Source organism: Monodelphis domestica, chromosome 1, assembly GCF_027887165.1.
Source record: "Monodelphis domestica isolate mMonDom1 chromosome 1, mMonDom1.pri, whole genome shotgun sequence".
Taxonomy (NCBI): Eukaryota; Metazoa; Chordata; class Mammalia; order Didelphimorphia; family Didelphidae; genus Monodelphis; species Monodelphis domestica.
In genome coordinates, this window is record NC_077227.1 from 384,572,288 (window position 1) to 384,599,537 (window position 27,250).

The window sequence follows — 27,250 nt, forward strand, 5'->3', positions numbered from 1 at the left end:
GATGTCTCCCTCATAGAAGTGTTTTAAACCTGAATGCATCATAGAAATATGAAAAAAAATATTGTCACCATCACCATTATATTGTTGTTTTACAGTAACAGAGCTTTTGTCGTACCTGGGTTTCTGTTTTTTTAGACAATTTCCCTTTTTAAAACTTTTTCACCTTTTTTACTTTTCTCTTCCCTATTGCAAAAAGAAAATCATTAAGACAAATATTGAGAGTAAAGCAAATCTTTGGGAAGCAACTTGGGTTTGCTAGTTCACTAAAAAGAAATCAGACCAAATTAATCTCATTTCCTTTTTTGAAGGAGCTATTGGATCAGGGAGGAAAATGCAGTAGATACTGTATCTTCATTTTAGTAAAAGAAATTTCTTGATATATTTATAGCTAAAATGGAATAAATGATAGTACATTAAATGAATTTGCAAATGGTTGAATAATTCTACTTAAAGAATGGAGCTTTGTATCACTCTGGATTGGGGAAGATATCTATTGCAATGGTTCTCAAAGTGTGGTCTTAGTGTTCCTGAGACCCCTTAAGGGAAAAATCTATAAGGTTTAAACTATTTTTATATAAGAAGTTTTGGTAGAATACTGGATAGAAAGCCAGGCCTGGAGTCAAGAGGACCTGGGTTCAAATCTGAACTCATATACTTCCTAACTGTGTGATCCTGGGCAAGTCACTTCATCCCATTGCCTTAAAAAATGAATGAATCAACCAATCAATCAATAAATAAATCCCAAAGACCAGTAAATTTGAGAATTGCCGCCCTAGTACAATACTTGAGGGCTCTGTCCTTGGTGCTATCTTATTTGTCTTTTCCCCTCCCCTCAGGAAGATACAGGAGATACAGGAGATATATAGGTGAAATAAAACAGTTATTGCAATCAAACAATACACAATCTAGTGAAGTGGGGGTTATGTGATACTTCAAACATTTTATCCAATGATTCTTTCAAAACTATAGCAGTAATGCAAGTATCATCTCCATAAGAGAGTGGAGGAAATGAGGACTCAAAATAGTTAAACCACCTGTACAACACTGCACAATTAGTAAATATCACAAGATTGAATCTGAATGTCCTGACTTTCATGACACCATATTTCATGTCCATATATAACTAGAGTATGGACTATGTGTACAGGAAAGGTGTGAATATGAACTATGAGAAATTCCAGGAGGGATGTACCCCTTCAAGCTATTTCCTTCAAGCTATTCAAGCTACTGATATTAGGGAAAACTTCATGAAGGAACTAATGTCTGGGCTCCAAGATTGTAAATGATTGCAAAAAATGGGGCAAGAAGGGGATAGAATGAGAAAAGGAATTAGTGGATGGAAGAATAGTAGTAGTCTCTAGGTAACCGAAGATGACAATTGTCTTTGTGCGCTTTCATCTATGATGTAGATGAGTGTGCACAAAAACACTTGTGCATGAAGGAGATTTAAGTGGAAAAGTTGATGCACAGAGACAGTCCCACTCTCTCAGCATTGGAAGCCTGGGTCCATTGGCAAGAAAAATCGTTGCACCTGAAGACTTCCTCAGCTGTATTGGATGGCCGTGTTGTCTTTTGTAGACAAAAACTGTTCCATAAATGTCATGTAGCACTCAACGTATGAAGCAGAGTGATTATTGGAAAGAGTATTGAATCTAGAAGTAGAGAACCCAGACTCAAATTTTGATTCTGACATTAACCTTGTGACCTTCTTTCCTTCAAATTTTAAAATGAGAATAATCTAACATCATTATACAAAATTGTTTTGAGTTGAATGAAGAAATGAAATATTTCCTGAAAAGCAAATCAATAAAAAAGTAATTTTGTTACTGATTTCCACCTCTATGTAGATGATTCACAAATATACACAATTAGATCTCATTTTTTCTCCTGAGATGCAGTCCTTGATTTTCAATTACTTGCTAGACATGTTCACCTCAAGATCTCCTGGGTATCTCAAACTTAATTTGTCCCCCCCAAAAATGCAATCTTCTCCCTGAACCCCACCTCTCATCTTAACTTTCCTATTTCTATTGAGAGCACCACTATTATTTTTTAGTCTCACAACTTTGTACCATTAAATTCATTCTCAACTCTTCATTCACCCTTACTCTCCTCTCACATGTCCTCTTCTATTCACTCATATGCCAACTATTGTCAGTCAGGCCCTCATTACTTTTCTTCTGGACTATTACGATATCCTCTAAGTTGATCTCTCTAAATCTTCCAGAATCCTGCTCTAATCCATCCTCCACAGAGCTGCCAAACCAACATTCTGAAAACACAACATAAGTCTGACTAAGTCATTCCTCTGCTCAAAAGACTTCACTGGTTCTTTCTTGCCCCTGGGATAAAATATAAATGTCTCTGGCATATAAACCCCAACAGACTCTAACTTGCTTTGGTTTGGAGGTCTAATTTACATTACTCTCCCTCATATGTGATACAATCAAGAACAAACTGGCCTATTGGGTGCTCTTCACAAGTGACATTCCATTGCCCATGACCCCACCCCCTGCCTTTGCACAAGCTATTACTTAGGCTTAGAACACTGCCCCTTTTCACTTCTGTGTCTTCAATCAAGGCTCAGGAAGTACCACTTTCTGCTTTGCTCTTTCCACTTCCCCAAAATACTTTGGGTAGGGCACCTAGGGCAAATATTTTCTATTTGCTTATCTATGTATATGTTGATCTCACCCCACTTCATACTCTCAGTAGAAGATAAGCTCCTTGAGTTTAGGGACTATTTCATTTTTGGCTTTGTCTCTCTGGAACCTAGCACAATGCCTTGCATATAGTAGGCACTTAATAAATGTTTGCTATTGAATCAAAATTAATTAAATCAAATTGAGTTTCCTCACTGAGATTTCCCCATACAAATGAAATTATAGGTCTGGTCCCCTTACTGCACCCCCCCCCCATTGAATTAAAACACTATGTAAATGGGAGTTGTTATTATGAATCATTAGCCTTACTTGTCTTGACCAGGAAATTACAGAGGAGACTAATGGAGCATTACAACCACTTGAATAAGTGATCTCTGCATGATTTTGGAATCAAAAGATCTAGTTTTGAATGAGAAACAATGTTCATAGCAGAACAGAATTTTGGACTTAGGTTTACAAAGACCTGGTTTCAGAAAGCATTTCTATTACTCATTAGCTATGTAATCTTGGGCAAATTATTTAGCCTCTATGAGCCTCAGTTTCCTCATTTGTAAAATGAGGAATTTGAACCAAATGGCTTCTAAGTTTCCCTCCATGTCTAGAGCTATGGTTCTAAGGTCCTAATCAGGATTTGTGTGACTTTGGTCAAATCACTTATCTTCTTTATGCCTCAGTTTTCTCATTTGTGAAATGAGGTGATTGTACTTATTGGCCTCAGAGGTCCCTTCTGGCTCAAAATTTATGATTCTATAGAATCAGGGCTTCCTCATTCTAAGGCTAGTTCTCTACCCACAATACCATATTGTCTTTCTGTGATTGAGAAGCCCTATATGAACATGAAGAATTACTTCTTCTCTCAGGTTCTCCTCTAGTGCTTCATCTAAGGCCATCTTGGAGTCTTGAAGGCTATGCCAGTAGAACATATTCTCTTGGTGGGGTGGGGGAAAGGATACTGAATTGGATGGGCTTTCTCTAAGTTCCAAGCTATGTAGCCTCTATGAATGTCTTTAAACCCTAGCCTTAGTTGAGTTAGGAGAGGCTCATTACTAGAAAAAAAGATTAAAATTAATGAATTGGCAACTAGTGGTTAATATTTTGGGCCACAGCCACTCACAAAGACAGTCTGCTAAGCCTTAGGAAGATAGGAGTGTCAGTTGATTTGAGGAACACCTCCATGGTGAAAAAAAATGGTTCTTTTGAAGTACTGATATGTAATTATTATTATTATCCCAGCAGGAAAAGTCCTTTGAAACCCAAACCCTGTTCCAAAAAAGGGTTAGGAGAAGGTAGCTCTGTGTATCCTGGTATTTTTTAGCCACTTTTAGAGGAAACCTCTGTTCCCAGCTTAGATCAGGCTTCAGGAAGGGGGCAGTAGCCCAGGGGTCAAACTGGGGTGGGATAGGGGATAGTGCTTCCCAGCTCCCCCTGAGGTGGTACTCCCTCCTACTATGATAGCCTCATGTTTGAAATTAATTTTTGGTTCAGCCACACCCTTATTTCAATGTAAAGCAAGTGAAATAGAAGGAATTTGGGTCCTAGATACCATTTTGGCTTGCTCACACTTTGAGTTTATAGGATCATAGGATCTGGAGCTGAAAGATATCATTTAGCTGAGCTTGCTTGTCTTTCAGATGGAGAAACTGTTCTGGTTAGACTCCATTTAGTATATTAGATGATAAAATCATAGATTTGGAACTAGAAGGGCACTCAGAGACTAGAGAGTTCAACCCCCTTGCTTTACTGATGAAGAAACAGGTCTAGGGAGGTTAGATGGCTTTTCCAAGGTCATTTAGGCAGAAAGTATCAAAAGCAAGATTTGAATCGAGATCCTTTGTCTCTGGAGTCAGTGGGCTAGGCAATGGGGGCCAAGTGACTTGTCCAGGATCACACACACAGCTAGGAAATGTCTGAGGCCAGATCTGAACCCAGAATCTCTTTATTCCAGGCCTGGCACTCTATGTACTGAGCCACTTTGCTAAAGTGGAACCATACTTTAGGAATGACATACATAAATTGGAGCACATCCAGAGGAGGCAACTAGGATGAAGACAGAACTGGAACCATGTCATAAAAGGACTATTGAATAGAATTGAACCTGATTAACTTGAAACATGTGTGATATTTTTTTTCAAATTGTAAACCCTTACATTCTGCCTTAGTACTAATTCTAAGACAAAAGGGCAGCAAGGGCTAAGCAACTGGGATTAAAAGATTTGACCAGGGTCACTCAGCTCAGAAATGTCTGAGATCACATTAGAAACCAGGACCTCCGGACTCCAGGTCTGCTATTCTATCTACTGTGCTTTCTAGCTGCCCCAACATGAGTGTCATCTTCAGATAACTGAAGGGCTCCTGTGCAGCAGAAAGATTAGACTTTTTCTGTTTTACCTCAAGATTCTGGGGACAAAAATAGGAGCAATGGGTGGGAGTGAATTAGTGGGAAGCAGAAGAATTTCCTAAGGATTCTGAGATCCTAGAATTCTGAGAAACTGAGGCCTAGGGAGGGCATATCACCCAATTGGTTAGTGAAAGAGGCAAGACTGAAATCTACCCCTCCTGACTCCCCAGCTCCAGGCTATTTCCATTGCCTCTCACTGGCTCAGGCTACTATTGTACAGAAGGAGGACACAGTGAGCTATCTGAACCTACAGGGCTGTAAACAGGAAACCAGCAAAGTAAAGTCAACACCTCCCTCCCTATTCCCCCACCCTCCCCCCTACTCACATCCAGTTAAGGAACAAATAAATAGGTAAGAGATAAGCCTGGGCTTGGGTCCCAGGTAAAATAAACAATTGTACTTCTGATAGAAATTGTTCTACTAACCCTAGGAATTAAGTTAAAGGATAATTGACTTTGTCCTCTATACCAGCAGGTTCCCAGAAGCCAGCAGCAAAGAATTGGCCAGACACATTATTAAAAACTAGGTAAGTCTGCCATTAGCAACTGGTCTGGCTGAATATTGGGAGACAACAGCGAATGGCAGAGAGAGCCCTGGAGTCAGACAGACTATCCACTAGCTATGTGACCAAGGTTCAAAAATGATGACAGTTTTTGAGAAAAATACCTGTGAATCCTTCCAGAGTTTTCACTCTAGATAAGAAAAGGTCCAATATGTACCTTAATATTCATGGAAGGGGAAGCTAGGTGGCTCAGGACTACAGATGAAAGGTCCTGGGTTCAAATTTGATCTCAGACACTTTCTCACTGTGGAACCCTTGATCAGTTGCTTAAAACCCATTGTCTAACCCTTACCACTCTTATGCCTTGGTACCAATGTTTAGTATCCATTCTAAGAGAGAAGATAAGGGTTTAAAATATATATATTCATGAAAGTTTTTGTCTGTTTATTTGTTTTTATTTCATTTTTGTTTTTGTTCTCAATCATTTTTCTCCCTCCTACTTTGGCTCACTCCTACAGGGTTCTGTTCTAATGATAGAGCCTCAAGGTTGAAAGGAACCTCTGAGATCTTAGCCAATTATTCCTCTATCAAATACAACTTCTTGAAGACTGGCAGTTATAGGGAGGTCATTTCTTAGAAGGCACCCGATTCCACTGTTGGACAATTCTAAGCTCCTTCCTTATACAGAACCAAAATCTGCATACATGTTACTTTTACTCCCTAGTTACTAGTTCTACCTTTTGGACCTACAGACTGTCAGAGTCAAAAGAGAATTTGTAGGCTAATTTAGTCAACTCTGCCTCAACAGGAATCCCTAAACAATATTCCCAACAAGTAGTTATCTATCCTTTATCTGAAGGCCTCTAATAAAGGAAAACTTCACTCTACTATCCAGTAGAATGCAAGCTTATCGAGGGCAAATCCAATTTGGTTTTTGGTTGTATCACCAACTCTTAGTTCAGTGTCTGACATATAGCAGATACCCAATAAGTGCTCGATGAAATGGATTGAATTGGATTAAATCTCCTGAGGTAGCCCATTTCACTTTAGAACAATTCAAATTGTTAGGAAGGTCTCCCTCACACACCAACCCTAAATCTGTCTTTTTGCTATATATTCCCAATGCTCTTGATTCTGTTATATGTGACCAAGTAGAATAAATAATCCCTCTTCCATGTGAAAACTCTTCAGATATTTGTAGGCAGCTATGCATCCCTGTCAAGTCTTTTCTTTTCCAGACCAAGCATCCCCATTCCTCCAACCAAAGAACAACTCTAATCCTTCCCCATTGAAGAACTTCTGATACCTGAAGTGAGTGATTATGTCCATCTCAAAGTTCTTCTCTCCTCTAAATATTATTAATTCATTTAGTTTATTTCAACAAATGTTTTAAAGTACCTACTGGGTGGAAAAGATGTGCTTTGAGCTGAATAGATAACTAAATTTTGGTAATATATGACCCCTACCTTCATGATGTTTATAGTCTAGTAAAGAGGTTAGACACAGATGACTAAAACAGAGAAGAACAAAGTACTATATAAGGTCAGCAGTGGCAAATTTTGATAATGACTGACTAGACCAAGAAAAGATCACTAGATGAAGTAAGATTTGAGTTGTTTAGAGAATAGGTAGGAATACACTGATGGATAGAGACAACATTCTAGGAATAGGAAAGCTTATACGTAAATATATGGAGACAGGAAAGTATTGAGTATGCTCCAGAGACAGAAAGTAGTGCAGTTTGGTGGGTTCATAGATGGTAGGGAGGAAAGTCATAGTGGATAAAGCTGGAAAGGTAGTGTTGGTTTATATTATGCTGGACCTAGAATCATTTAATTAGTAAATAGTAGGGAGTCACTGAAGAGTTCTGAACGAGGATTGACTTGATAGATCTATACAAAAGGAAGACCACAGAGGATGGTGTGAAGGCAGAAGAGTCTGCAGGCAGAACAGAACTGTTAGGAGGCTATCATAATAGTCTAAACCAGTGGTCATGAAGTCAGGACATGGTAACTATTTGTTGAAGTTGAGGGCAGAGTCAATGGTAACACCATGCTTTTGAAAAATAGGAGACCAAGTGAATGGTAGTACTTTTGACAGAAGTGAAAAGGAAATATTCATTTTCTAGAAAAGATAAGACAAGAAGCTTGGGTTTTAGAAATGCTTTTAGAAATGCTGGGTCAGTGCTACCAGTGGGGTAACCAAGGTGGTCTGTAGATGGTTGGAAATAGGGGTATGGAGATCTGATGGAGAGGTTAAAGACAGACATGGAGATTCGGGAACCATAAGTATCAAAGCAGTAATTAAAGTAATGAGGATCAATGAAATAATAATATAATTAGACATTAATACAATTAATAATAAATAATAATTAGTGCTTTTCTGGGTGGCTAGGTGGCAAAGTGGATAGAGTGCTAGGTCTAGAGTCAAGAAGATATGGTTTCAAATCTGGCTTCAGATACCTTGGACAAGTCTCTTAACCTTGTTTGCCTTAGTTTCCTCATCTGTAAAATGAACTGGAGGAGGAAATGGCAAATAGCTCTATCTTTGCCAAGAAAACCCCAAATGGGGTTATGAAGAATCAGAACAGCCTTTATATGGCACCTTAAGGTTTGCAAATGCATTGTAAATATTTCATTTTATCTTCACAATTACCATGGGAAGTAAGTGTTATGATTATCTCCATTTTACAGATAAGAAAACTGAGGCAGACAGAAACAGTGTGATTTGTTCAGGGTCAAATATAATAAGTAAGTGTCTAGAACCAGGTTTAAACTCAGGTCTTCTTGACTGCCTTTTGCATCCCTTGAGAGATGCTCACCTTAAAAAGGTGGTAACAGAATGGTGATGGTTCCTTTAAATGATATTCCTTTGCCTTGGTTTCAAGATTTACTGATCTTCTTTTCTCTCCTTTGGGCAGACTCCAGCTCAGCAATTTTCTTCCTAAAATGTGGTACCCAGCATGGCCTCCTCAAGAAGAGACATGACCAGGTCTGAAAAGAGCAGAGCTAGCATTTTCTCATTCAGGACACCAACAAAGCCCAAGAACCAAATAAGCAGAAAGCATCTGTCCTCATCTGTCCTCAAGGAGCTTCTGATCACTTAGTTGGAAGGAACTTCAGAGTTTCTTTCCAGTATGAGGATCCTAAGATTCGGCAGTTTTATGAAAGAGACATCTTGGTTGATGAGTTCATGATTAAATAAAGTTTGGAGATGAATGAGACTTTTGAGATCAACTTTCTCATTTTACAGATGAGAAAATTAGAACCTTGAGATTGATATTTCTAAATTCATATCTGGAGCAAGTAAGGAACAAAGGTTGTCCACATTCTCTGATTTAAAATGCAGCATTTTCCCCTCTGTACCCCATGCATGAGTTATATATTCTATGACATTTTTATAATAGTTGATTTAATTCTACATTCTATATTTCATGTATATAGGCACATATTCCTCTGAGAGACAAGGTTTAGAGCCAGAAAACTTGAGTTCTAAACCAAACCAATTATTTAATAGCTGTGTAACCCTAGCAAGTCATTTAACCTGTCTGCCTCAGTTTCTTCATTTGTAAAATGAGGAAAATAATAGCACCTACCTCTCGGTGTTGTTATGATCAATCAAATGATATAATTACAAAGCACAGTGCCTGACACACAGTAGGAACTGTATAAATGTTAGTTATTATTAATCATGTTATTATTCTCTATTTCATAGAGTTCTGAGGAAAGTACTTTGTGAAACTTTAAGTGGTATATGAATGCTAGTTATTATTGTTTTGATTTTCATCATTATACTTCTTTTTTTAACCCTTACCTTTCACAAAGTATTGGTTCTAAGGCAGAAGAGTGGTAAGGGTTAGGTAGTGGAAGTCAAGTGACTTACCCAGGGTCACACAGCTAGGCCGGGTCTGAGGTCAGATTTGAACCCAGGACCTCCCATCTCCAGGCTTGGTTCTCAAGCCACTGAGCCACTCCACTGCCCCCTCATTGTTCTACTTTGAAGAAATCACACTGGATCACAAATTATTTCAAGCATCAGCGATTTCCTCAGTGTAGGTAGAGCAAAGCCTTCTTACTCCTTAAGCTGCCATGATAAAAAAAAAAAGTCAGTTATCTTGAAGGAAACCCACAGTCACAAAGGAATTCATAGTAAGAACCAAAGGCTTTTATCCCCTCTCCAGTCATTTTTCAGTTTTGTCCAACTCTTTGTGACTCCATTGGGGTTTTCTTGGCAGAGATACTGCAGTGGTTTGCCATTTCCTTCTCCAGCTCATTTCATAGATGTGGAAACTGAGGCAAACAGGATGAAGCAACTTACTGAGGATCACATGGCTAGTAAGTGCCTGAGGCCACATTTGAACCCAGATGAGTCTTCTTGACTCCAGGCCTGGCACTCTATATACCTAGCTGCCCCTTCTTTGTACCAGCGTAATTCAAAGCATATCTTTATTTCTAGTTAGTTCTGTAAGCTCTGGGTGTGGGCCACCATCTATAGGATCTTAAACGTAGGAGTACTAAACATTGGAGAACTTCAGATAGTGTAAACATGTAGTGTTGGAGTCAGTGGTCTCATGCTCTCAGTGTATGGAGAGGATTTGGGTAAGGCAAGAGGTGAGAAAGAAATCTGAAGATTTAGAGCTAACACTCCATCCCGTGCTTTGTAGATAAAGAAACTGAGGCCCAGAAATGGGCAAGGTGACAGCTAGCTCAGGGAGGAGCCAGGGCTTGGACATTTTTCCTCCAAGGAGGCAGCAGGCTGGGTTCAGTGGAAAGAAGGTTGGATTTGAAGTCAGAATGTTCGAAGTTGGAGCTTGAATTCGAACAGTCATTTACTAACTATGTGAACTAGGACAGATTTCTTAACTTCTCTGGGTCTCAGTTTCTTCCATCATCCGGGTGTTGAACTAGATGATTTCTAAAGTCCCTTCCAGTTCTAAATTTATGATGATCCAATGATATGATGACCCCAAATTCAGCCCTCCTTCCACACTGCCTTCCAATGATGAGGATGGCAGCTGGGAAAGCTTAGGGGCCAGGAAGAGCAGGAGTCACTGACTATTCAGGGAGCTGCCAAGAACCCAGGATGGCCAGAGGGTTCTCTGATGGAATCTCCAGGTGGGCTGAAGAGAGCTTCCCACTATTGTTGTGGCCCTGACTGATTCTTTCCAGGACACCAAAGGAACAGTAGTCTCTCTGCCCCATAGTCCTCATGCTAGTTTTTTTTTTTCCCACCAAAATCTACTTTTTTTTACTCTTCTCAGTTCAGTTGGATAAGCACAAAAGTGATGAATATAAAAGAGAAGTCAGACTATGTATGCTTGAACCCACAAGTCAGAGTGAAGGGCAATGAACAGAAAATTCATGAAGGGAGAATTATGCTAAGTACAAAATGAATTTTCTAATAATTGTCCAAACCACTAAACTACCCAAAAATGGAGTAGTTTGCTTGAGAAAGAAGGAAGTGGCCTGTCACTTGCAGAGTTCAAACAAGGACTCATTGACTGTTTCTCAGGGATGCTCAAGAAGTAAATTGTGCTTCAGGTACAAGTCAAATTAGATGACTGCTGATATTCTTTTCAGCTGCCTGGTTCAATAGTAAGTTCCCCATCAATGAGATACTCAAGGAAAGACTGGATGTCCACTTGCAATGGATATGGTAGAGGGAGTTCTCATAAGGAGAAAAAATAATCTCTGTGGTCCCTTCTAGTTGCATTGAGAGGTAATGAGTTCTCTATTACTGAAGTTATTTGAATAAAGATATAATAAGCACTTTTGGGGGATATGATAGATTTTCTGTTCAGATTAAGGTATTAGATGATGCCTGTGTCCTTTCTAGATATATCAGAAAGTAATAAATTCCTCATCAGTGGAGGTCTTCAAGTCAATTCTAGATGTCCATTTGTAAGGGATGTGGTAGAGTGTATGAGCTGGGAGACTGAACTTTGAGATCCTCCCCCACTCCCCCGAAATCCTCTGATTCCCCAGTGATGGGAGTTCATTTCTGAAATGTCTATATCAGAACTCCAGTTCTACATAGTAGGAAGCCCTTCTGGCTCCCAGCCCTTTGTTGAAAGGATCGTCTGTGTCCTGATTCAGTTTCTCAAACTGAATTCTGATGGAACCAAAGTTAAAGGTGTTTCCTATTCCACCAAATGGCCACCCTCGCAGCTCCCAGGAGCTGTTGTCTCATGTCTTTTGAGTTTGCTTCACCAGCCCACATTCTTGGTTTTGTCTTGTATCAGTTAGTGGGGTATATGGGAAAGATCATTTGATTTGGAAGTCTATTCCTGTCTCTGGTACTACTTTTTCTTCTTCTTCTTCTTCTTCCTCTTCTTCTTCTTCTTCCTGTTCCTCTTCTTCTTCCTGTTCCTCTTCTTCTTCCTGTTCCTCTTCTTCTTCTTCTTCTTCCTCTTCCTCTTCCTCTTCCTCCTCTTCCTCTTCCTCTTCCTCTTCTTCTTCTTCTTCTTCTTCTTCTTCTTCTCCTTCTCCTTCTCATTATTATTTCTTACCCTCATCTTCTGCCTTAGAATTAATACTAAATATCAGTTCCAAAGCAGGAGAGCAGGAAGGGTCAGGCAGCTGGGATTAAGTGACTTGCCCAAGGTCACACAGCTAAGAAATACAGCATCTCTTGTCTCCAAGCCTGGCTCTTTATCCACCAAGTCTCCTAGCTGCTCCATGCCTCTGGTATTTATGAACAGAGTTACTGTTGGCAAGTAATTTAATCTCTCTGAATCTGACTTTTCCTTAAGGAAATAATACCTGTTGTCAAGAGGATAAAAAATGAGGAGAATATAAAATCTTTTTGTCAACACTGAAGCTCTCTTGGAATTGTCTGTTGTTACTAAAACCATCAAAAATATGGTGCTTCCTGGGGCGGGGGTAGGGGTGGGGGTGAGGCAGTGAGTTTGAATTGGGATGACCTGGAGCTGGCTCAAATTTCCCCCAAATATCCCCATTTGAATCTGTCACTTGACCTCTCTTCCCTCTCCTCCACCCGCTTCCCACCCAGTTGCCTTGGAAACAAAGCCAGCCTCCAGGATATAGGGACAGGATACTGCTTGCCCTAATTTTGGCCCCAACTGCATGCAACAGGATGTGACATCAATCTCCCCAGAGGGGGTCAACTAGGAAAGTGAGGACACAACCAGGTTTGTTTTGCTAAATCCTGGAATCATATGATTTAGAACTTGTAAGGGCCTTTAAGATAATCAGTTCTAGCCTCCACATTTTACAGATGGAGAAATCTAGGCTCCGAGAATAAATATGATTTGCCCAAGGTCACAGATATAGTAAATGGCAGTGTTAAGATTTGAACCCGGGCTGTCTGACTAACAATGCAGTGATTTTCCCACTGTGCCACACTCTCTGACAAGGAGCGTCCTCTTAGGGTGACATGGCTAAGCTGGACTTAAAAGTAACTCTCTTCCAGAGATGCAGGCACCTTCTTTCCAGGAAGCAGGATGAACATCATCATCAAGCAGGATTTTACATGGGGAAAAGAAGGACAAAACTTTTGTTTATCTTATCTGTAAAATGGGGATTAATATTGACACTCCTCTCATGAAGAAAATGCCTGATAAACTTTAAAGTGCTATATAAATGGAAGCAGGAGTAATAAGATGAAAATCACAAACCAGAGAATGAGGGAAGGCACGTCTACAGCTGACATGGCTGCTCAGGGAGCCACAAGCATCAGCCAAAAAGAAGTTTGGGGAGAGACTAGGTTTTGTCCTATTTATTCTGATGGGCTAATCTGATTCTTCTGTAAAGAGGACACTCAGAAAGGACAGGGTAGGTTCAGAGCATGTTTTTATCACTGTAAGTGTTTGGTTGCACCTTTGAAAGCACTTAAATTATACATATCAGCCCTATCGGGGAAAACCAAAACCACGCCTCTTTTGAAACTGGTGACAATGCAGATGTTTCCAACGGTTCCTATTACTTTCAGGCTGTACCCAGTTTTTTTAAACCACCATTCTTGTGGACAGCATGTATTAAACAGAAGTTAATGACAGATTAATTTCCAACATCACCCAGAGAAGCTTCCTAATTTCAACTTGATAGCAATTTACCAAGCTCTGACCAGAACCTTGTGCCAGGTGCTGAGGCTACAAAGATTTTTTTTAAAGAGAGATTTCCTACAGAAAGCTCACAGTCAATGAGGTCAGGGAGGGGAGGGTGAATATTGGAGAAGTTGGGAGAGAGAGAACTGTGTGTACCACAGGTATGAGTTAACAAGAGTCAAGTAGGATGACTTGAGAGATTCAGGAGGGGAAGATCACTTTCAGTTGTCAAGGTAGCTGGAGGCAGGTCGTGACTTTACAGAGTAGGTGGTATTTGAAGTAGACCTGGAAGGAGGGGAAGTGACCTTGGGTAAGTCACTTAATCCCAGCTGCCTGACCCTTCCTTCCTGAACAGAGGGCAGCCTCCTCCAGGCATGGAGGACTATATGCAAAGGTATGTGAAGGCAGGACATAGCAGGACCCCAAAAGAGTTAAAAAAGGCTAAAAAGATGCTTTCATCTAATAAGTTAACATTTAGCCAGGAGAAACGTCCTTTCTTTCTTGGGATTTAATAGCTCCATGACACAATAAACGATGAAGAAGAAGAGGCTAGACAATATCATATATGAAAAAAAAGACCCGGATGGTTGAGTGGAATTAAAGATAAACGAGGCACTAGGTGGCACAGTGGATAGGGCACCAGGCTTGGAGTCAGGAGGACCTGGTTCAAAACTGGCCTCAGTTGCTAGGTGTATGACCCTGGGCAAGTCACTTAGTCTCCATTTCCTAGCCATTGCCCTTCTGTCTTAGAATTGATATAGGCAGAAGGTAAGGGTTTTAAAAATTAAAATAAAATGAGCCAGTAGAATAATATGGGAGCATCGAGGTAGTACAATGTATAGAGTATTGGGCCTGGAGTTAGGAGGACTCATTTTCCTAAGCTTAAATCTTCCCTCAGATATTTACTAACTGGGTGACTCTGGGCATGTCATCAAGACATTTAACCCTGTTTGCCTCAGTTTCCTCATCTATAAAATGAGGTGAAGAAGGAAGTGGCAAACTGCTCCAGTATTTTTGCCAGGAAATTCCCAAATGGAATCACAAAGAATTGGACATGACCAAAAAATAACAGAACAAAAACAGAATAACATAGAAGCAAAAAAAAAAAATCCTACTTGACCTATTTTGGGATGCAAAACTATTTCATTGCTATGAGGAACTCCTTCCTGAAACTCTTCCCTTTATCGCCACAGCTTGCACCTTATTTCATTCTGTAGTCTGGCTTCCTCTCTATATTTTAATCATGACACTCTAAAATACTGGACTTCATTTTTACTAACTCCCCTTCATGTCTAGAATTGTCTTCCTCCTCACCTTTGCCTCTTGGTCTCCCTAGCCTTGTTCAAGTCTCAGCCAAAACCTCACATTTTTTTCAAGTTGGCTTTCCCAGACCTCCTTATTGTTAGACCCTTCCTTCTAAAACCATTTTCAAATTATCCTGTATAGAGATGAAAAAAAATCCCTACTTTGTTTTAGCAACAACTCAAGATCAGTAAAGGGTAGGCAACTAGGGTTAATTCCCCCCAAATTGCAAGATCTACAAAATCACATCAAGAGTACTCAATTTTTCAGACTAAATCTCTGGGAATTTCTTATTTGTATTTGTGTTTAGCTAATTTCCAATTTTCTTTTTTTCTAACCTTTTATATTCTTACTTAGAATCTATACTGAGTATCATTTTTAAGACAGAAGAGCAATAAGAGTGGTGCAATTGGAATTAAGTGACTTGCCCAGGGTCACACAGATAGGAAGTGGCTGAGTCACATTTGAACTCAGGTCCTCCTATCTCCAGACCTTGATGTCTATCTACTGAGCCAGCAAGTGTCTGAGGTCTGTAAGATTAAAATTAATATCCAATAACTCCAAGAATTATATTTTGTAAGGTTTATTAATAATCTCTTGTAGTAGAAAGAAAATAAACTAAAAAAATAGAAGTTCAAACCTAATTATCTAACAAAAAGTAAAACCACATGTGTAGATTCTCTTGCCTGGCATAAAGTCAGCTTTCCCAGCTGCAATCAAGAGGAGAGAGAGAGAGAGAGAGAGAGAGAGAGAGAGAGAGAGAGAGAGAGAGAGAGAGAGAGAGAGAGAGAGAGAGAGGAAGAATCTACACAAAACTTATATCTTCCCTACATTAATACGTTACATAGATATGTAAATGGGATGCTGGGAGAATGAGGCCCTGGGGAGCAAAATTCTAATTTCACAGGTCAGAATTTGAGAGAGCTGTCTGGAATACGGAGAGGTTAGGTACCTTGTCCCGGTCACAAAACCAGAAGATGTCAAAGGTAGGACTTAAATCCAGATGTCTGTGACTCCAAGGCCAACTCTATAGTCATTCTGCCATACTATCTCTCAAGGTAACCTTAGGCTGAATTAACAGAGGTATTATTTCCAAAGTGAGGAAGGTGATAACTTTCTTGTCCTTCACACTGGTCTGCCCAACCTAGAGTATCGTGTTCAGTTCTGGGCGCTGTATTTTAGGAAGGGTGCTGACATGTTGGAGTGGGATTAGAGGAACGAGACTAGTGAGAAAATTGGGAAACATGTCATACAAGAACCCATTGAAGGAAGATGAGGAAAGAGAGAAGATGGGTTAGCTTGAAGAAAAGACTTGGGAAGGAAATAATAATCAACTTTGAGTATTTGAAGTCCTGTCATACAGAAAAGGGATTGGACATATTCGGTCTGGAGTGGAACCTGCAGAGGCAGATTTCTGTCAAACATGAGAAGAAATTTTCTAGCAATTAGAGCTGCCCCCAAAAAGTATGTTAGACCTTAGTAAGCCGTGAGATCCTTATTGTTGGGAGTCTTCGGCGGGGTGGGGGGGGTAGCTGGATTATCGTTTATTGGGATGTGGTAGGGGGAATTCTTATTTCAGGTATGACTAACCTTCCAACTCAGATTCTAGGAGGATAAGATTTGAGTGAGACAGTGCACCAGTCTATCTGGAATATAGAATTTATAATGGGGTGTTTAATAGGAAGGAAGGCTAGGACCAAATTGTCATTAAGTCAATAAACACTGATGAAGCACTTACTATGCACCGGCGGCAGATGGATTTAGTAGATGGAGCACTGCGCCTACAGTCAGTAACACCTGAGTTAAAAATGCATCCTCAGATACTTATTAGTTGTATAACCCTGAGCAAATCACTTACTCCTGCTTTACCTTAGTTTCCTCATCTGTAAAATGAGCTAGGGAAGGAAATAGCAAGCCACTCCAATATCTTTGTTGAAAAAAACCCAGATGGGTTCATGAAGAATAGGACATGACTGAAACAACTCAACAAGATCAACAACACCATGAGCTAAGAAATGGAGATACACAAAGTGGCAGATAGTTGACTAATACCTTGAATTGCAGAGTATGTAAAGGAGAGTTTTATAAGTAAAAATCTGAAAGGGAATGTTGGAACCAGATTGTGGAAATCTTTGATAAAAAAAAAAAATCAACCCCCTACCCCCACCCCAGGCTCCCCTCCAATTACTTAAAAAATAAAAGTCCATTTTTTCTGGCTAAAGGTCAAAACTGAGAAAGCCCTCATAATTTAACTATAACTTTTCTTTCTAAAAAACTATTAGTTATACTTTTAAGAAATCATAATTGTCCTTCTACCTAATCCAATCCTCTTTTATAACAAATAAGAAAAGTTAAGCAAAGCAAATCAACACTTGGTTATGTCTGAAAATGTATGCCTTATTCTGTACCTGTAGTCCACCACCTGTCTGATGAGAGACAGGAGGCATCTTTACCACCAACCATCTGACATCAAGATTATTTCCTGCATTGGACAGAATTCTGGTATGTTTCAGCGATGTTTTCCTTTGCATGATTATGATCTTCATATGAAGAGTTCTCTTGCCAACCTAACTTTCCATCCCTATCTCCAAATACTTCCTTTCTTGCACCTTATGCTGCCTATAAAATGGACCATTTGCCATTTGTTCGAACAATTTCTTGCTATCTGTCCTTCCTCATTAAGCCTGTTCCCCTGCTTGAAATGCCTTTCCTTCAGTTTTGCCTGTCTAACTTTTGCTCATCTTTCTAGCCTCAGCTCAAATACCTCCTCTTCCATGAAGCCTTCCTCAGCCTCCTTTTTTTTCTACCTTACAAAATAAAATGGGATTTCTCTATCCTTTGAATCACTCTTGTAAATTGAACCTCTTTTAATATCCTTTCACTTTGTATTTGTAGAATAGGTATTTTGTGCCCACGTTCACAAGATTTTGAGCTTAAAGGAACCTTAGGGGTCACCTAGTCCAGCCTTGTCATTTTTTTCAGACAAGGGAACTGAGGTTCTAAAAGAGAAAATGATCTTTCCAAGGTCACAAATGAGGCAAACAATAGTTCTAGGGTTAGAGTTCAGATTTTCTGACTTCAAATCTAGGGACTGTTCCTCTTTTCCATGTTCTTGACTTCTATCAGAATGTGAACGCCCTGGGAGCAGAGATCATACATTATTCAGCTTTGTCTCCTTTCTTTCTCCAGTCCTTCTTCCCCCAGTCAGTACAGCTGAGCACTGATTCCTGCAGATAGTCAGGTTTAGGAAATGTTTCATCAAATGAGTAAAAGAATAAAATAAACCATCTCTTTGAAGTGTGAACAATCAAACATTATCACATCAGTCAGGAAAGATAAGGTAGAAGAATCACAAATTGCTTTTTCCACACCTCAAGTGACTTTTCTGCCTTTTGGGTTTATTTACAATGACCACCCAGAAAATGTTGGTCAGCAGCTGCTGGTGGAGGATTAGTCCTAATAGGCACACCCTTGAGGAAGCCAGCTGAAGCCTCCAGGAGGGAGGACACTTGGAGCACAACCTGCTGTAGGCAATCGATGTGCTCCCCAAACCTGAAGTGTAAATTGAGTATCTTTTCATTGACTCACATTGTCAATTTCAGAGTCACTTTATCTTCATTTCTGATTATTCTTCAAATGCTCCTTTCATCCCATCTCTCCGCCCTCTCTCCCCAGACTCCGGCAGGAACTAAGCACAGAATGCCAGAGCTTGAAAGCACCGTGGAACATCAGAGTGAGAGGAGACCTTACAGGAGCCCAGAGATTTCAGAATTGGAAGGGTCTTCAGATCATAGAGCAAAGAATAATACTGATGGAAGAGATTGAGTACTATTCTTTCATTCTACAAGAGAGGAAACTGAGGCTCCAAGACAATGACTGTGCCTGTTGCATAGTAGGTGCTACTTAACACTTGTTGATTGAGTGTTTTAAGTTAGGATAAGAACCCAGGTCTTCTGGATCTCGGTGTCGTGAGTACATCTCCATAGTATTACTCTGATCTGCCTTCATATTGAAATTGTTGAGCGGTTTAAAAGGAACCTTCTGGCAAACAAGAATAATTCCTTGAATTTGAATTGCATATATAACTTACCTGTTTATATCCATTAAAGCCTTTGAGTCTCACACTTAGATAGGTAAGCCCATTATTACTGTTCCCATTTTATAGATGGGCAAATTAAAGGACAAAGAGGAATAGTGATTTTTCTGAGGTGACATTGCTAGTAAGTGGTGAATCCAATGCTCTAATCTGGGTCCTCTGACTTGAAGAACCAGTGCCCTATGCCTCAGTGCCTCTTTCCTCTATTCCCCAATGATTGTGCCCCAAGTAGACGGAGCTTAGTGTTGTAATCAAGTAAAACCCACAGAAAAAATTAATCTGACACCTATTTAATGACATGCATAATCATTTCTGTACTGCATGGTAATCAGGCATAAACAGTGAACACTTTGAGTAAATGAGTGTAATCAGTGTTACTTTTGCACAGCCAAACAAGACATTTCTTTAGAGGATAGGGAAAGGGGAAAGAGAAGAGGTTTGTGGACTTGTCAAAAAGTTGCTCTCAGAGTGAAAAGAAAACTAGCCTCAGGACTAAGAATACCTGAATTAAACTCTTGCTGTGTGACCATGGTCAAATCACTTGACCCCTGTGTGCCTCAGTTTCCCTATCTGTAATATGATGGAGTATGACAAGATCATTTCTTAGGTTCCAGGTTCAGTGTTCCTTCCATTATGCTCTGCCAGGAAGGCATAGGTCCAACTCCTGCCTCTGACATGGATTGTCTATATGACCCTGGACAAGTCATTTCATCTCTAAATTTTCTAGGAAACTCTTGAAGGCCATAAATTTAGGAGAAAGCCACAAAAATTCCTCACTGAGGCTTTCTAAATCAATGAAACCCCAGCTCATCCCTAGTCTCCACATTGTGAGTACTTGTGATCCCTGACAGTTCAAAAGGAGAGAAATGAGGGCTGGAGATACATATTAAGGAATGTTCAGAACAGTCGATAAATGAAATAATGAGAATGAATGCCCTAGCTAAGGAGCCACTGTAATAGCCAGGCAATGTTCTGAAAAAAGCATTTGGAAAAAAAGAACACTTGGAAAGAGTCAGAAGATCTGGTTTCAAATCCTCATTCTGCTCCTTACTAAGCTGTGTGATAATGGATAAGTCTCTTACCATTTCTGGGTTTCCTTTTCAATTGTAAAAAAGGGAGGTTGGATCTGTAGGATCCTTTCCAGTTCTAAATCCCATGGTATTATTCCTTAAGGAACAAAATTAGCCTCAGTCTCTAGACTAGGACCTGGTGACTCCAGAAGATTTCTGCTCAAGCCCTCTTCTCAACTCTTGGCCAACAACAGGTGGCAGACTGGGAGGAGCAGAGTGAGTCATACATTTTGTTTGTGTTTATTTGTGTCAAGGGAGAGTTTCAAGGGGGTGGGGAATCGGTAGGAAGTGACAGGGATTAAAAAGAAAATAAGAACAGAAAAAAATCAATAAAATCTATGGAAGCTAGCCCATATAACCTACTATATCTACTGGCCACTCCAGACACCAGACCACAGATGCTTCATTCTCCTATTCCTTCCAGTCATCCAATCAGGACAGCTCACACCATCTGCCTGACTGCCAGTATCTGCCCCCCACCCCCACCCCCACCCCCTCCTCTTCCATCTCCCCAGAACAGGGTATACTTATCTGGTCACCACACCCTTTACGAATAGTCTTCCCCTTGTTAGCATTTTAAGTTCCTTCAGGACTGGACTGTCTTTTAAAATATTTGTATCCCCATGGCTTAGCACAGTGCCCGGATCAGAGTGAATACTTAACACTTTCCCATTCAAAATAAAAAAGGTAATAGTGGGGGACTGTCAGTGACCAATGCTGTGCCCCTATAGACAAGAGGGATCATATATTTAGAATGAAGGATTGGGGACTGAGCCCATCTCTTTCTTTTAGAGAATTGACTGGACGATACCTTTAAACTCGAGTTATCATAGTCTGCAACCATGCCTGGCTGAAATATCTGGAGGGAGTGGGAGTTTGGGGGGTGTGAGGCAGTAGGAGGAGGAGAGTAATGTACCACACTTCAAAGCAGATTGGAAATGAAATTTGGGATGGAGTGTACTTAGTATGGGAGTAGGGGAAAGAGGTAGGTGAAGCACTCAGGATGTAAGAAGAAACATAAGGAATAAGAGAAAGAGGCAGGTAGGTGGCTCAATGGATAAGGTGCAAAGACTAGAGATAGGAAGTCCTGGGTTCAAATTTGGCCTGTGATACTTCCTAAACTATGTGACCCTGGGCAAGTCATTTAAACCCAATTGTCTAGTCCTTACCATTCTTCTGCCTTGGAACTGAAACTCAGTATTGATTCAGAGACAGAAGGTATGGGTTGTTAAAAAAAAAAGAAAGAGAGAGAGAGAATAAGAGAAAGGCTCATAAACTATCCTGTATCCATCTACTTTTCTCCTCAGAAAGTCCATCTCAGGCTCAAGTCTGATATGAATAATATTTGACTTATCTAATCACTCTTCCCCTTTAACCCAGGTAAGTAAGAAGGCTCCTTCTGTCTCTCATTCCCTTAGGGCTAGTAGACAACATAAAAGATTTCTCCCAGCTTCTGGCCAGTCTCTCCCTGCTCAGTTTCATCTGTCACCCTCTGACTAATACACAAATTTGACCATGTCCTTTCTGTGTTCAAAATCCTTCAATGGCTCCCTAGTGCTCAAAGACAAAGAAAAAATAAATCATACTCCTTCACCTATTATTTAAGGACTTTTACAATCTGAATTTAACCTACTTTTTTAGTTATTCTACTCTATTACTCTCCTTGAGAACAGTATGGAATTGTGAGTAGAGATTACAGTTTAAGAGCTGAGATGACCTGGGTTCAGGTCCTGCCTCTGACACATATTGGCTTTGTGACCCTGGGAAAATTACCTAATCTCTCAGGGCTTTGTTGTTAAATCATTTCAGTATTGACCAGCTCTTCAGAACTCCATAAAATGGGATTTTCTTGGCAAAGTTATTGGAGTGGTTTGCCATTCTAGGGCAAATCTAAAGAACTAAGTTTGCAGAGAACGAACCAGAGTTCATTGGTAGGGGTCTCCTAACAAGGGGGTTCCCTCCATCAATACAAACAAGAGCATGTTGCTCTTCCTGTACATTTTGCAGGACTGCACCAGAATGAATGCATTTGCTTCAGACCAACCCCAGCTAGCATACCAACTCTATGGAGAAAGCATCCTCTTCCTTGGTGACTGCTTCCTTATTCCCCATTGCTCATCCCCAGGTTGAAAGCTATTTTTTTTTAATGCATGGTCTAGAGTCCTTCTTTGCCTGTGACAGGTTCTAACTGGTGCCTTCTAGGGGATAGATGATCTCTCTAAAGTCCCTTACAGCTATTTTGTTTACAGAGATGCTTATCTATATACTATCATAGCTATCACTTCCAATATATAGTAAATTCCTAGAGGGACAGACACTATGCTATTTTTCAACTTTGAATACCTTGGGGCTGGTACAAAGTAGATGTCAATTGAATATTTTGTTAAAGCAGAAGAGATAGTGAGGGGTATAAGGGGAATAGGACAGAGATGACCACCCTAGAAGACAATTATATCTTCCCAAGTCTTTTCCCCAGCTTAAAGTCCCTCAATCAATCCCTATATAGCATAGATTCCAGTCCTTTATTCTGATCACTCTTTTCTGTTCCTGCTTTGACTCATCCCCAAAATATGTCTCTGGAGCTAACTACCACATTCTAGCCACAAACTAACTCTGGTGTGACCAAGGCAGGGAATTTATGGGACCCTCATTCTGCTTGTTAGAGAGGCTTGTCCCTTGTATTCTTTTTTTTAAAACCCTTATCTTCTGCCTTGGAATCAATACTAAATATTGACTCCAAGACAGAAGAGCAAAAAGGACTAGGCAATAGTGACTTGCCCAGGGTCACACAGCTGGGAAGTTTCTGAGGTCAGATTTGAACTCAGGACCTTCTGTCTCCAGGTCTAGTTCTCTTATCAACTGAGCCACCTAGCTACCCCTGGTCCCTTGTATTTCAAGGCTGTCAACCAAGACTATTTGACATTCTGAACAGTTCAACTCTGTGGCTCCAACCCTGCCAGACAGACAGCTGTTAGTTAAAGGCCTGAGGCCACACCTCTGTTTCTTCCTCCTCTAGTTTCACTGCCATCAGGACAGAGAGACTCAAAGGAGAGGACAACATGGCCCAACTGGACCTGAGTTTAGTCCAATTTCTATAAGAAAGGCCATTGTTCTCCAATTATCTTAGTGGAGGGCTCTATATATTTCTGATAACAACACAACAATTTTGCTTATACTATAGTGCTTTAAGATTTACAAAAACTTTCCTAATAACAACCAAGAATATCTCCATTTCAAAAGAAAGGAAACTGAGGCTTGTTCACTATCATAAAAATGTCAGAGCCCAAACTCAATCTCTGGCCTTATGCCACACCTTTCTGGAGAGTGTAAGTGTCCCATCATGACAAGACAGGGACTCTGGGCCAGACAGAAGGTACTCCTAGAATCTGGTTAAGAGTTCCCAGGCAGTGACAACATTCTATCAGACACTGGATAAGCCTTTTCAAAGATGTGATTATTATAGATTAGAATTGGAATAGAATGATTCCTCTATGAGCCTGCAAATCTGTGTACACAGACTTACCCAGGACAGTTCAAATAGAGAAAAGCTGTTTTATTTGTAGAACCAAGGAAAGAATCTATGTTTGTTCTTCTTTCCTGGAGGTGCCTTTTCTCCAAAGCCTGCTTTCTTGAGAATCACAGAATATTAGAAACCATGCAATCCAACTCATACGTGAAGAAGAACACCCTGGATGAAATCACTCCCCACTCAAGAATGTTGGATTCCTTTTGGTGGCAGTCATCAGGAGTTTGGAATGGGGTACATATGTTCTAGGCAAGATTTGGAAATCACACAACTCATTTATACCATCATTGGAAAATTATGGCCTCTGTGACCATGATAGATTCTGCATCCTTATTATATGCTCTTTGACTTATCATAAAATAGCAGGATGAGATGTTAGGAATCATATAGTCAATGGATATAAAGTGCATTGAATATAGTCAGAAGACCTGTTTCTGCCTCCTATTTGCTGTGTAATTTTCAACAAATCAGGTTTTTTTGTTTTGTTTTGTTTTGTTTGCCTCAGTTTCCTATCCACATAATAAGGTTCCTTTCAGCTTAATTAATCCTCTCATACATGAAGAAACTAAGACTCAGGCAGGTTTAATGGCCTAGGTATGGCCATACAAGGAAAAGAGTTGGGAATTGAATGCAAGTCAAAATGCATTTTTTTTCTACTAGTATTAAAACATCTTCACTTTCAAAAATCCATGTAACCTTTCATCATGCCCTCAGGCTTGTTTCACCCTAGACTAATACTCACCTGGCCTATATCTAGTTTTGGCCATTAGGTACGGTTTCCCTGGAAGCTAGAAAAAGAAAGTGGAACTCTTGGTCATACTAATAGAAGAACTCTGGAGACAGAAAGCACATTCCACACTTGCCCTAATGAGTCCTTTACAAAAGGGATTAACAACCACTTGTCCTCCCTTCCCAGTATGAAAAAGATCTCTTTAGGACTGTTTTTCAAAGGATCATCCAGAAACTGACCTATAATAAAATATCACATTTATTTACCACTTTCAAAAACACCTTCTTCACAACTTGATCAGGTCAGCAATCCAAATATTATCACCGTATACAGATGAGGAAACCAAAACCCAGACGTAAATTTAGTTGTCCAGAGTCACAGCTACTAAGTGATGAAGTTTGGACTCAAACACACAATTCAATTCTCTTTCCATTTATCAAGCCTCTCATACATACATATTTCTGCTCTTTATACAAAAGAAGAATCTCTAGTATATCATGACTTCCCAGAAAAATACCGACAAAATGCTGATTAGAATCCCTGGCACAGGTGGAAGTCCCCAGTGCCTTTCCTACTAAACCATATTGCACTAATTACTAAAAACTGCAGGCAAAATCTATCAGGAAGACCCTGCCTACTCCAGAGCCAAAGCAATGCCCCAGACTGGCAAAGCAAACCCGAGCAAAATCCAAGACATGTATCTGGGAGGGTCTCAGGATTACAAAATCATCCAGAGCTAGAAGGGAATTTAGAGGTCATAAAGAACCTTGAAGTTCTTGCCTTCCTTGCACACACATACAAAAGGAAGGAAGGGGACCACAGAAACAAATGTAATTTGTCTCTTGGACTTTTTGCCTCAAAGTCCAGCTGACAGAGAAAGAAGTTCCACAGGACAGAGCTTTGTACATTTTTTTTTTCTGGGCTCAAGAACTGAGTGCTCAGCAGTCTACTCATAGATGGTCAGAGCTGGAGGGGCCCTCAGCAAACATCTATTACAAACCACTCCTTTAATAGATGAGGAAAGTGGGGGCCAGAGAGAATAAGGGTCTTGCCCAAGGTCATGCAAACAAGTCATCCACAGAGCCAAGACTTGAACTCAGTTCTCTTGCCTTCTAGTTGGAAGTGTTTTCCCACTATGCCACAGCTGCTCATGCGCTTTCCAACAGCTGTAAACCAATTGGCAAGGATAGGTCCCACCCAATCCATCTGGCAGGAAGATGTCTGAGCCAGCTCCGGCAGACCATTTGTCGTCTGGGGTATGCAGGGACGATTCACAGACAGTGCCTGCTTCCCCTCTCACATTCCCATCAGTTTCTAAATACAGTCATACCTCCCCGCCCCCACCCAGCATTCGTCAACCTTAAACTACTATAGAAATGTGAGTTACTGCTATTATTACTATTCAACACTGTAAGAGCTAGACTGGTCTTTAGAGAGATCTGCCTGGGATACTGTACATTTGGCTACCATAGCACACACCCACCAACCTGCTCTTGCCTATTTATACCCAAGCAGGGGCCTGGGCATGGGGAAAGAGAGCACCCAGAGAGCTCATTAAAGACCCCGGTATCTGGACAATAGCTTGACCCAAGCACTACTGCCTACTACCAGGAGGACCAGTGCCCCTATAGGGCAGCTGTCAGAGATGGTTGGCATCCCCCTGCTCGGAAAGGCCTGCCTTGAACCTCATCTCCCCGTAGAAACAAAAGCAGGCAGGAGCCTGGGTGGGGATGGTTCCTGCAGATGCAGGGTTGCCTCTTCCTGCTCCTCAGTCGGAACCAATGCAGCCTCCCCTCCACCTCCACCCCAACGCCCCCGGTTCCCATAGCAAAGCAATAGGAAGAGATAGATGTACTTACTGCTGGTGTTCATGGTGACGCCCTGGCTCTGAATTTCTCATTCAACAAAGAGGCCAAGGCGGCTCTTTAAATGTGGTTTCCCTTTGCTCCAATGCTCACCTGGGGGGAAGGGGGGTGGCGGAGAGGGAAGGTAGAGGAGGGACTAGCAGGGAGAGGGCAAGAGATGAGCTCCAAGGTTTCTGCCAGCTCTAAATCCTATGGTCCTGTGGGCTTTTCTATCCCAGGTATGCCCTCACTGCCCTCAGTCTGCCTCCTGACTCTGCTCTCAATCTTAGAAAGGCAGAAGCAATGAATGACAAGCAGATAGACTGGCAGGCAGGGCATGCAGGCCCGCGGACAGACAGACCGACTGAGTGCCGCTGCCCTGGCGCCTCGCCTGCGCTCTCGCTGGCTCCAGGGTTCTCCCGTGCAATGCGGAGCAATTCCAGCTGGACTTTTCCTGTGAGCGCTCCAAGGGGGTGTGGACCACTGAGAGGGAGGGAACACCAGGGTGGGAGGGAGAGAGGGATGGGAGGGAGCCAGGCTGCAGCCCCGTTTCTGGCCAAGCGAAGCCGAGGCAGCAAGGTCCTCGCCCAGCCCCAGGACTCGCCTGCCAGCCGACGCTGGGATCCCCAAATGCCCACTCCGCGCTCCGCCCCGCCCCGCCCCGCCCCGCCGCGTGCCTAGAGAGTCTGCAGGGGATGCTTTCGGGAGGTCTGGACTCTGCTGGGGAACAGGGATCAGCAGAGGAGGGGAAGGAGACCTGGGGAAGAAGAAGCCTTCCCGCAGGGTTTGCTAGCTTGCTTTCTTGCTTTCCCAGCGCCTAGGGAAGCAGAGGATGGCCGACTGCCGCCCGCCACCTGCTGGATATAATGCGAGGAGCTCAGGCTCCTGGAATTTCGGGGGCACAGAGAAACAAAACAATGATGTTTCGCTCCTCTAAAGCGCTTCGAGTTTGCAAAGCACTTAGAATTATAACATTTGGAACTAGGAGGAACCCTTAGAGACCACCTAGTCCAGCTTTCCCCTTTGGAATTTGGGAAGACTAGTCCAGAGCCTG

The 27,250-nt window shown here is 41.2% G+C and overlaps 1 protein-coding gene and 1 long non-coding RNA gene across 5 annotated transcripts in view; one reads left to right on the forward strand and one right to left on the reverse strand.

Annotated features, from left to right (window-relative positions):
* LOC103095350 (uncharacterized) overlaps positions 1-8,786 on the forward strand; it is a 30,071-nt gene extending 21,285 nt beyond the window's left edge. The window contains exons 2-4 of the long non-coding RNA XR_001624777.2: positions 5,533-5,587; positions 6,802-6,874; positions 8,484-8,786. This is a non-coding gene — a long non-coding RNA (uncharacterized LOC103095350). The remainder of the gene's footprint in view (positions 1-5,532; positions 5,588-6,801; positions 6,875-8,483) is intronic.
* The window catches only part of ABLIM3 (actin binding LIM protein family member 3), a 192,071-nt gene extending 165,076 nt beyond the window's left edge, over positions 1-26,995 (reverse strand). For all 4 annotated transcript variants that reach the window (XM_056811604.1, XM_056811603.1, XM_056811602.1 and 1 more), the window contains exon 1: positions 26,212-26,995. In XM_056811604.1, coding sequence (XP_056667582.1) covers positions 26,212-26,224 — 13 coding nt within the window. In that variant the 5' untranslated portion in view covers positions 26,225-26,995. The remainder of the gene's footprint in view (positions 1-26,211) is intronic.
* Between the last annotated feature and the right edge of the window lie 255 nt (positions 26,996-27,250).